This window comes from Zingiber officinale, chromosome 1A (assembly GCF_018446385.1).
Source record: "Zingiber officinale cultivar Zhangliang chromosome 1A, Zo_v1.1, whole genome shotgun sequence".
Classification (NCBI taxonomy): Eukaryota; Viridiplantae; Streptophyta; class Magnoliopsida; order Zingiberales; family Zingiberaceae; genus Zingiber; species Zingiber officinale.
The window spans coordinates 141847896-141859407 of NC_055987.1; the positions used below are offsets into that span (position 1 = coordinate 141847896).

General features: G+C 33.1%; 2 protein-coding genes across 2 annotated transcripts; both read right to left on the reverse strand.

Annotated features, from left to right (window-relative positions):
* Positions 1–6764: 6764 nt before the first annotated feature.
* LOC122004278 lies at positions 6765–7745 on the reverse strand. Its single transcript, XM_042559192.1, has 3 exons — positions 7654–7745; positions 7354–7579; positions 6765–6925 (listed from the first exon to the last, which is right to left on the reverse strand). The coding sequence occupies exons 1-3, from the start codon at positions 7723–7725 to the stop codon at positions 6765–6767; spliced, it is 459 nt and encodes a 152-aa protein (XP_042415126.1). The 5' UTR covers positions 7726–7745.
* A 696-nt stretch (positions 7746–8441) lies between these two features.
* Positions 8442–9452, reverse strand: LOC122004286 (uncharacterized protein At2g29880-like). The gene is made up of 2 exons (XM_042559200.1): positions 9147–9452; positions 8442–9041 (listed from the first exon to the last, which is right to left on the reverse strand). The coding sequence occupies exons 1-2, from the start codon at positions 9450–9452 to the stop codon at positions 8442–8444; spliced, it is 906 nt and encodes a 301-aa protein (XP_042415134.1).
* Positions 9453–11512: the final 2060 nt, after the last annotated feature.

An 11512-nucleotide genomic window follows, 5' to 3' on the forward strand; every position in this document is an offset into this window, starting at 1 on the left:
AAGAAGGAACAACTTCTTCTATGTCATCTACAGAAACAATAGAGTAGATAGAGGATGTATCAGAAACATCTGATTGTACTTCTATTAAATCTAGATTTGTACAGGTAACTAGTTTTGCTTCTCGGGTATATAAATTCTTTTTATTTGGGCAAGCAGAGGATAAATGACCTGGTTCATTACAGGCAAAACATGTGATAGTATTGGCATATGTCTTCTTTGGTTTGAACTTCCGTACATGTTTTTCTTTATTTAAGTAAGGTTTCTTTTCTCTACTTTTTCTAAGATAATAAGTCTTTTTAGGTTTTATTGCCTTTGACCTTGTTACCAATTTTCTGGGTGTTCTTGATGAATGATTTAGTCTTGATTTAGGTTGGGTGAGGCCATATTGTTGAGGGGTATATATCTGACTACAAAATCCATATTGTTGATTTTTTAATTGCTTTTGTATATGGATATAGGTACATTTTTCTTTAAGTATGGAAATAATGTGTTGAATTCTTACTCTAATATTATCGTATTGTGGTGCTACATTCATGTCTGTCCAGGCTTTATGTATTTCCTTTCCTAAATCTCCTGGAAGTTTGCTAAAAAGTCTTTCCCCTAGTTCCGGGTTACAATAGTTACCCGAGACTGCTGTTAATGCTAGAAAGTCATTACAAAAAGGTTTAATCCAGTTCCAACTAAAGAGTTGTAATTGTTCTAAGTCTCTCATAGCTTCTCTTTGTCTTATATCTAATCCAGTATTAGCATCTCTGGCAGTAAACAACCTATGAATTGTATAGCAAAAATTGAGTATGTTATTTCCTTGTGATGCCATCCTGGCTACTTCCTCAGGATATGTAGTTATATATATATATATATGAAATTTAATTCAATATCAAATTGACGACTTAGTATGTATATAAAATTTTATATAACCATGAATAGGATATAGGTTTCTATTTTAAACTTAGTATTAAGTTTTATAAAAATAATATAAATGACTTAGCATTTATAAATCTATAACTTATGAATTTTATATATGTGAATATATATATATATATATATATATATATAGAATTATATAATCATGGATATAGGTTTTTATTTAGACTTAGCATTAAATTTTATAAAAATAATATATGGGACTTAGCATTTATAAAATCTATCTAGTCTTAAATAAAAGTATACGAACTTATATATAACTCACGTGTATATATATAATCTATAAAATGTATATGTTGCCAATAATAACTAAGAACTACAATATTATCACATACAAATTACTGATGTATATATAAAATTCAGATAATTATGAATATGGATAAAGGATAGGGATAAAGGTTTAGTAGATAAAAATCTAGACCAAGTCCTAAAACCTCCACCTTATATAAAACTCTCACCTAGAACATCACTTGTTCTTCTTGTTGTCGCTGGCCCTAAGGAGATTTCCCCACCCTTTGTTTCTTCACCGGTGCTAGAGTTTTAAGGGAAGACAAGGAGTAATTGCTAAGCACTTAAGGCATATTCTCAACTATATTATTGTGTTAGATTAGTTTCTATTGTCTTGTGACGTTTCAGATTTTATAGATTATAAGTTTGGCATGTTTTCTTGCTATGATATCAAGTTTTGGTTTTTATAACTTGTGAGGTTGGCACGTTTCTCCTTGCTATGATATCACGTTATGGACCTATAAATTGTGCACGTTTCCATTTATGTTAATGCATTTAATTTGTTATTAGAGCCTTGGCAAGTTTCGGTTTTTATTACTTGTGAGGTTGGCATGTTTCTCCTTGCTTGGTATCATGGACCTATAAATTGTGCATGTTTCCATTTATGTTAATGCATTTAAATATTTAATATGCTATTAGAGCCTTGCCAAGTTTTGGTTTTTATAACTTGTGAGGTTGGCATGTTTCTCCTTACCATGATATCACGTTATGGACCTATAAATTGTGCATGTTTCCATTTAGGTTAATGCATTTAATTTGCTATTAGAGCCTTGCCAAGTTTCGGTTTTTATAACTTGTGAGGTTGGCATGTTTCTCCTTGCTATGATATCACGTTATGGACCTATAAATTGTGCATGTTTCCATTTATGTTAATGCATTTAATTTGCTATTAGAGCCTTGCCAAGTTTCAATTTTTATAACTTGTGAGGTTGGCATGTTTCTCCTTGCTATGATATCACATTATGGACCTATAAATTGTGCATGTTACATTTATGTTAATGCATTTAATTGCTACTAGAGCCCTGTGAAGTTTCGGTTTATATAACTCGTAAGGTTATGATTTGTTTCTTTCTATAATATCATGCTTCGACCACACAAATTGTGCATGCTCTCAACCATTGATAGTGTTTTAAACTAGCTCCTATGACTTGTGTAGATTCGGATTAATGTAGTTTGTAAGATTTTGATCAGCTTCTTGCTATGATATCATGTTTGGTTCATATGGGTTTATTTATTTTATCCCTTCGGGGCGGTGCGATGGTTAAGACATGGGGTATTGCCACATGAGGTCTTGGGGTCGAAATTCAGCGTGACCGAGCATAACCTCCCCCATGTCTTGGTCATTTACACTAATAGCTAGTAGTCACCCGTGATTTACCTCCTCCGTGTTGGCCTAGGGACAGGTTGGCGGAGGCGCTTGGGGCGAGCAAATCGCTTTTTGCCACATGTTTGATGCATATGAGGGCGAGCGAATCACCTTTTGTCACATGTTTGGTTCATATGGATGTGTATGTTTGCTACTATATAAATGCTTTAGTTTAGTATCTTTAGTCTTGTGAAATTCAGGTTAGAGGTTAATTTATCATGATCGTGTTCTACAAGTTGTTTCATATTTTGTTATTGGTTCACCCTTAGAAGTTGGGGAGATTTTCGTACCCACATGAATTATTAGGACTAGTAAGTTTCAGATACTTTAGAGCTGAGACTAGATTTCATTTTAAGAGTTAATTAACATGATGTTGCAATACAAGCTTCTTTATGCCTATCTCATAGCATGTTTTATTTTAGTCTCTCAAGTTCATGTATGTTTAGGGTACCACATTAGCTTTTATAGATTTGTAAGGTTTGGATTTAGCTTAGTTAAGCTCATGTTCTCTTCCTCATCATGATAACTGTAAGTGCTCTTGAAATGAACCTACTTACGTTTATGCACATGTACATGTTTATATTCATGTCATGCAGTGACCATGATTATGTTTATGCTTACGCTTATGTCTATGTTTATGTAATGGATTTGGTTAGTTGTACCCAAGGACCTAAGCCCGGAAAGAGTATCAAATCTTGTTATGGGTTAAATCATGATCCAGGGACCTAAGCCAGGGGAGCTTTCCAAATCATGTTCTGGGATGGTGGTATAATCCAGGGACCTAAGCTCGGTAAGCGCACCAAAATCAATCAAGATATGTTTTGGGATGGTGGTATGATCCGAGGACCTAAGCCCGGTGAGCGCACCAGAATAAAGAGGGACTCCGGTCCTAAGTTTGAATCCCTACCAACCTAGCGCTAGGGTAGTTGTCTGATCAACAACTTATGTTACGATACTGCTAAGTGCAACTAGGCCATCTAACAATATGCTTATAAGTACACATGCAACTATATTAAAGTTATGTGCTTATTCCTATGTATATGCTTATGACTAAGTCTATCCTTATGAGTATATTTATGTCATGCAAATATGTTTATGCTTATTCCCTCATGCTTATGTCTATGTCATGCTTATGTTCATAGTATGCTAGTAGGAAGATTCCAAGTTACCTAGGATGGGGTCTCCCTCAGTATATTACATTGTAGGCACAAACTGATACATTAATATGGTTTTGAATATGCTAAGTCTTTCGACTCACAGATGTTAACTTTTTTTAGACAATGGGATGAATGAGGCAGGAGGCAATGACCAATGAGCCAGCTCGGGCCTCGGAACAATGACAATACAACCCAAAGACCTTCTCATTTAATTCCGCATTTAGTTATGTTTACTTTTAGAACCGTTTATGTAATTTGAACTAAGAAATCAACATGGAAGTAAGAATAAGTGACACTCACAATTTATGTTTTATTGTGTGTGTTTTTTTAAAAAAAAAAACTAGGGGGCGTTTCAAGTACATTAGACTCACTTAGCATAAAGAAGCATGTATGCACCTTTAATTTTGACAAGACTTTCTCAAGTTCCATAGGTTGAACCTATTCAAAAATAATATTCATATCATAGCAATTTATTTTTAGATGCAAGTGTTTATGTTGAACATTGTCATTAAGATCTAATGAAACAAATGCACTGCTTCTGGAGTCAAACATGTACTATCTGTTTATGACGAAGTGACGCATGATACAAGTTTTGAAACAAAGATAATGGATAGTATAAAACTATTGTCTTTTGTGTTTTACAATACTATAAAGACAATAGTTTTATTATCTTTTATGAAAATCAGTTTCTCCTAAAATAGTATTTTTGTTTCTGGAGTCAAGCATGCACTATCTGTTTATGACGAAGTGACACATGATACAAGTTTTGAAACAAAGATAATGGATAGTATAAAACTATTGTCTTTTGTGTTTTACAATACTATAAAGACAATAGTTTTATTATCTTTTATGAAAATCAGTTTCTCCTAAAATAATTGCCTTTTAGTATTTTTGTTGTAGTTAAAGTTTATGAGACTCCACAAAGCATCTGTAGGTAAATTAGTTAGCATGAACATTTTAGTGTAGAGAACCATTCTCGACGACATAGCAATGTTTACAGTGTCATCTAATTTAAGCATAGAAACCTCATTATAAATAGGAATCAAATATCAAAGCAAACAAAGGCCCACAGAATAATTCACTAACCAATGCCTACCATTTGGAAATGTGAAATATCCTTCCCTGTAAGTTTTGCACGTTGCGCACAGAAGCTTTCAAATTTCTATTTAATGAATGTCTCTTTTCTTTTCTCATTCTCAAAATATATCGATCCTTTGCTCATCTCATAAATTATCCTTTGTACTTTCTCTTTATCAATCCCTTCCATTCCTATAAAAAAAACATTATTATTGAGGCACTTAAAAAGCAGAAAAGAAACCATTATTATTGAGGCACTTAAAAAGCAGAAAAGAAACCATTAGTATTGTTCAATTTGTAGCTATTAGCCAACATAAATGAATCAAAAAATAAATAGTAAAAGTGTTATGGAATAATTATATACAATAATAGCATGCTTCATCTCTAGGAACAGAAGCATCTCAACTTCATGATCGTACTTTCTAACCTACATAATTGATAAGCATAGAAACTTTCTTGAAATTTATATTTAAAATAATTTCTGGGAAGTAAAATTATTCATTTGAAAGGAACACACTAACTAGTTCATCAGGAAGTCAGAAGAAAGGGCTCATAGTTCTCTCAAGTTCTTATCTTGTACAGAACATAATAAATTAAAAAGGTTTCTTCTTGCACAAAGATATAGGGGAACAAGCCTTGGAAGCATTCAAACTGATGCGGCTCAACCACGAGATTGTCGTGTCTCATGCTTCCCATGATCGAAGAACGACACTGTGCTTCGATTGAACTGAGCAAAGTCTATCGCTTGCCACCTTCCAAAATCCCCAAACACTAAAAGGAAAAAAAAAAAAATCACCATCCAAAGTCTGACATCTACCAAAATAGAGAAACAAAAAGAAGAGAGTAAAGCCAAAAAGGATTTTTTTTTTTTTTCTTCTTTCCTTTAATCTTACCCAAGCTCTTCAGCGATGACGGCGGAGTCCGCTAACCTGCGGCGGGTCCAATAACTCCTATAGACCTTCTGAAGCTTGATGGGGAGTGGTCTCGTTCGTTCTCCCACTCACGCCGCAGGAGCCCCAAGTAAACAAACAACGGATCTCAGAGAATGGGGGGGAGGGGGAGATGGTGCCAGAAACGCTGCCGTCGTAGAGGACCTCGCTTTCGAAGGTGGCCATGTAGGGGCCATCGAGGCCACCCTGGAAGCTGTCGTCAGCGTTGATCGAGAAGTCACGGCCTTTGGGGAGGCCGTTGGAGCATCTAGAACTCCTCTTCCACAGCAGAGAATGGGAGGGGAGGTGAGGCGGAGGAGAGGATGACAATAAGATGAGGAAGAGGAGCGGACGCTAGCGAAGCGGAGGAGGGAGAGGGAGGAGGATTGTGGATTGACGAGAAGCGGCGGGAGGGAGAAGGGGCAATGAGATTTATGGTCTGTTTGTTTGGGAGGAGGTGAGGGAAGGGGAAGGGAAACTTTGAACCTCGTTTGGAAGGGAGTGAGGAAAGGGAAGAAAAGATAAGGAAGGTAAGCTTTAGGGGGGTGTATTCATTCTAGACTTCTAATTACTTTTAATGAGTTAAAATAATAGATTTTTATAGAGTTGATAGATTTCTATTGACTTTAATAGAATTCCACATACTTTTATAAACAGAATTTCATAGACTCTTATTGACTTTTTTTGCAAGATTTTTATAGACATTCGTAATATTTTTCATAGAGTTCTGGATTTTCATGGATTTTGTAACTTGTATAATTATGTCATTTTTTTTATTGATTTCTTTTAACTAGTAAATGAACGATAACATCTTCAACTTTTTATTATTTATTTGTATAAGTGAATTCTTCTTAGCTTAAAATCAAATTAACTTTAGTTTAAGAAAAATGATGAATAAATCACTATTCAATTTATTAAAATCAAATTTAAATTCTTCAAGTCAATTAGTCAATTCAACGTATATAATTCATTAATCAATAGTTTTTAATAATACATACCAAGATAGTCTTGTATGGAAAAAACCTAATTGTTATTGACAACATGATCAATATCACTCCACATTTGATTGGCTATACTCTCTCTCCATGAGTTAGCATTTGCTCGTTGTTGTTCTTGAGAAAATAATTGATCAAAGTTGTCATCTTCATAAACTTGTTCTGATGAAGATGATGGGACTTCATTATCTAGTTCAATTGAAAATTCATCAGAATGACACTCCCTGCGAAGAAAATTGTGCAATCCGGCACAAGCCAATACAAGCTCTGCTTGTGTTGTATATGGAAATGGCGGAGCTATTTTGAATATTTTGAACCGCGATTTAAATATACCAAATATCCTCTCAATAGCGTTCCTCAAAGAAGCATGACGAAGATTTAACAACTCTTTTGCATTTTCAGGGTGACGACCCTGACCAGTGAATTCTTGAAGATGATAACGTACACCTCGAAAAGGAGCCAAGAATTGACGTCGATTTGGATACCCGCCATCCACTAAAAAATATTTACCTGTCAAACCATATATATGTAGTATCAAATAACCAATGAGTAACATATATATTCTTTAAAATTATAAAAATATAAATAGTTAAGAAACATATAGAACAAAAAAATACCTCCGGGCACTTTAAGCTCATTATTTCTTGATAAAGCATCTGTCAACACAAGTGAATCATGGGCAGACCCCTCCCACACACTGAGTACATATATAAATTCTAAATCAAAGTTACAAGCTACTAAAACATTTTGAGAAATTTCTCCATGATGGTTACGATAACTGTTAATATCTTGCCCAGACACCATAGCTGGAATGTGAGTGCCATCAATAGCTCCAATGCAATCCTACAACAACAATAACATAACCATCATCGTCATCACTAATAATAATAATAATAATAAAAGAATTTCATACTTACTTTAAAGTAAGGGTAAAATCTTGTGCTCTCTCTTATTTTTTCTGGCACTGCAGATCCAGGTTTGACCATCATATCTACTGCAATGCTCTTCAATGCTTTCAACACCTTGTTGAAGTTTTGGCTAGTATTGTAATGTGATCGGCCAAATGTTTTACGAATCAAGCAATACCGAGTATTATGACCAACAACAAGTAAAAACATGGCAAGCATTTCTTCGACGCAGATGTGTCTTGTATCTTGTAAGGAGGTTCTTTCTCTAAGGATCTTGCATAATTTTAAAAATATATCTGGGTACATTCTATAAATTTCTCGAAAGTTTATTGGATTCTCTTTTAATATTCTATGAATATAATTATATCCACTTGTACTTATTGGTTGTCTATTTAAGGGACGATGAACATATTCGTCTTGTATGTTTGCTATATATTGATATAGCACATAGAGGGTCTTGGAAATTTCCATCAACAAAGACTCAATGGTTTCATGCAACTCTTCTTGCAATTCTTCTTCTTCCATTTGTTCATCTACTTCATGCATATTGATATTTGCCATTTAAATGCCTGACATTACCAAGCAATTAAAATGAAAGAACATCTACGAAATCATAAAAAAAACATACCATGCATAACCAAAATAAAGATGTGTTCAATAAACAATCCAAAACTTGTAGAACTAGAAAACATTCAAGAGCTAATAATTCACTACTAGTTCAATAATTAGAAACCAATTCAAAATACTATAAATAAAAATTCTAACATTAATTACTAATTTATGCCCCCAAAAACTACTCATTCACTCATTTTAAAATCTATCCACTCCAAACGCTCTTCAATTGTCATTTTCAAGAAAGCCACCTTCTTTGCTCTAGTATTGAGCCAGTCAAACGCCTTGTAACGAGTACGATTATTCAAGTTTGGGACTTGTTTTATAGCATCCCAACAGTTATCATCTACAACGCCAACTAATTCAATCTTAGAAGATGCTTTCTCAATGGTGTAAGAGAGCCTATTTAAAACATCTGGGTCTATATTCTTTGAAGTGCTTGATTTTGCTTCAAATTCACTCCTATCTCGTTTTCTAGTTGCTTGTGGAACCTCAGAACTCATAGGTTGAGATGGTAATGGTGAAGCAAGGTCCTCAGAAAATAGAGGCTGATATGAAGATTCTTGCCTATTGCTTTGTATGAATTCACCACTGTTGTGATCAAACACGTAATCATCTAATAAGTTAGTACCCCCATTTTCTTCTGTTTCAAAGGTTCTCGCATCAATGTCATCTCCAAGTCCAATTGTGTATTTTCCTGTAGCAGTTCCATTCCCAACTACAAGTCTTAAGTCTTCATAATCCTCAAAAGTATCAGTCCGATAATGTTCATGTTTAGGGTGAGACTGCCAAAAAACAAAAATCATAAGTGTAATTCAAATTCTAATTGTAAATATACAGTTTGTAAATATACAATTTATTATTCTAACTTTAAAATAATCCTCCCATACTTCATCACTAGCTGTGAATTTCTTTGTCATAGAATCCCATCCAAACCCAGAACTATGACGCATAAGCTTACAGTAGTTGTTATATCGTTGTTTGAACCACTTCAAACGGCTTTGATACTGTGCAAAAGTCTTTTCACACCCAAGTTTTGCATTAAGAGTGGAAAGTATTTTTATTTCCACTGTTCTTTTGTTCAACACACCATTCCTATCACGCCATCCTCGCATTGCAGCATCAACCATAAGTCTTAATAATTCATTGCTCTCCTCCGCAGTCCATATATTATATTTTGCTTGTGAATCTCCCATTGATAGTACTTCTTTAGCATGCATAAGATAGAAAAATGATGGATGAGCACATATATAACAATATTCTTTGTTGTTTTATAATAAAAGTTTGGCTTATACAACCAATTAAACAGAAAAAGAAAATTTCAACAATCAAATGCTTCTTAATTTATTAATTTCACTATTAAACTATATGAGATTTTCATTGACTCCTTCAATGAAAATAAAATACTATGTTATTTATATGCTCTCCCTAATGCCTCAAAGTTCATACATTCTCGGTTACATATTTGCACATGTTTATAAAAGCAAGCCATCATGTATAAAAATTGGTAAATAGTTGATATTTTCTTTGATCCTTTGTTCTTTGCTAAAATGAATATTGGAAATTACAGAACATAGAGCAGCTGCTCCATTTTTCCCAAATTATATAAATCCAAAACTAGCAACATTTCAAAGTCGATTTTGAGTTAGAATGATGCAAAAATAACCACCTATGAACCACAAAAGAAAAATATTTTACACGAAGTTTCTACGATTAATTTTCTATACACAAATTGTGCTCCATAAAATAAAAATAAAATCAAACACCCACTAAAAAATGAAATCAAATAAAAAATTCTGCTCCACTATTCATATAATAGTAATCGTTAGAGATATAATAAATTCTACTATTACAAATTGTGCTTTGTAAAAGAAAAAATAAAATCAAACACCCATTAAAAAATGAAAGCAAACAAAAAATTTTGCTCCACTATTCGTATAATAATTCAATATTTACTTATGTTGACCCATAGAGTTGAAAAAAGTATATCGTATACAAATTGTGTATAGTGGAGCAGCACATTTAAACAAATTGTATACACAAATTGATATCTATTCATATAATTTACGAATAATGTACGAATATAGTATCAATTTGATTTAATATTCATACAATTGTGACCCACTATTCATACAATCGTTATCAATTTGATGTGTATACGAAACGTATATCAATTTGTGTTTACGTTGACCCACTATTCATATAATTGTATACTATTCATACAAATTGTGTATACAAATCATATACAAATTGTGAATATACTATATAATAAATTCTACAAATCGTTATTAAAAATTGTGCTTTGTACTGCATATACAAATTGTGCTTTGTAAAAGAAAAAAAAAATCAAACACCCATTAAAAAATGAAATCAAATAAAAAATTTTGCTCCACTATTCGTATAATAATTCAATATTTACTTACGTTGACCCATAGAGTTGAAAAAAGTATATACTAATCGTTAGAGATTGTGTTAGAGACGGTAGACAAATATATAGGTTTATGGTACCAATCGGGATGGGAAAAATTATAGATATATAGACGAACAATTGAAACAGTACCAATCGTTATGAAATAAGGGAAAAATTGTAGACGAACAATCGAAACAATAACAATCATACCTTTGAAGGAGAATTTTTTGATCGTGAGAGGAGGTTTTTTTTATCGTGAGAGGAGACAACCCGAGACGTCTTGAGAGAGTTTAGTGCGAATAAAATCTGTCAAAATCTCTAGGTAAAATGGAAGACAATTTTTTACTTTTTATGGTAATACCTAAGGCATTTAAATATATACTAAAGAATTTTATAAGAATCCTTGGAAATCTATTGCAATTTTGGATACCTTTAAACTTTTATGGAGTCTTTAAAAGTCAAGTTTGAATACCACATGATTTTTTATAACTCTTTGAAAATCTTTTTTGAATACCACTAAATTTGTAAAGAGTTTATAAAAGTGTAATTTCAATACCTCTAGACTTTTAAATTTTAGAAGAGTCATTAAAAGTCTAGTTTTAATACACCCCCCTTAATCTTCGTTAACCATAGAAAGAGAGATTTTCTTACACCCCGAATTGGGGTGTAAAGAAGATGAAGGGAAATCAAAAAAAAATTTATTCCAATTTTATCCATGTTCTTAATAGTTTAAGAAATGTTCTAATTTCTAATTTCGCTATTTCGCCGGAGTTCAATTTCCTCGCCTTCTTCACAGCTCGCTTACTGCCAGATTATTAGAGGAGGGGATCCGACACGTCTTCTAAC

Coding starts and splice junctions, on each gene's coding strand:
- LOC122004278 (XM_042559192.1), bottom strand. CDS start 7,725: ATGATGGTCAAACCTGGATCTGCAGTGCCAGAAAAAATAAGAGAGAGC. Junction 7,580..7,653: donor GATTTTACCCTTACTTTAAA/GTAAGTATGAAA, acceptor TTGTTGTTGTAG/GATTGCATTGGAGCTATTGA. Junction 6,926..7,353: donor TGAGCTTAAAGTGCCCGGAG/GTATTTTTTTGT, acceptor CAATTGAACTAG/ATAATGAAGTCCCATCATCT.
- LOC122004286 (XM_042559200.1), bottom strand. CDS start 9,452: ATGGGAGATTCACAAGCAAAATATAATATATGGACTGCGGAGGAGAGC. Junction 9,042..9,146: donor AATTCACAGCTAGTGATGAA/GTATGGGAGGAT, acceptor GTTTTTTGGCAG/TCTCACCCTAAACATGAACA.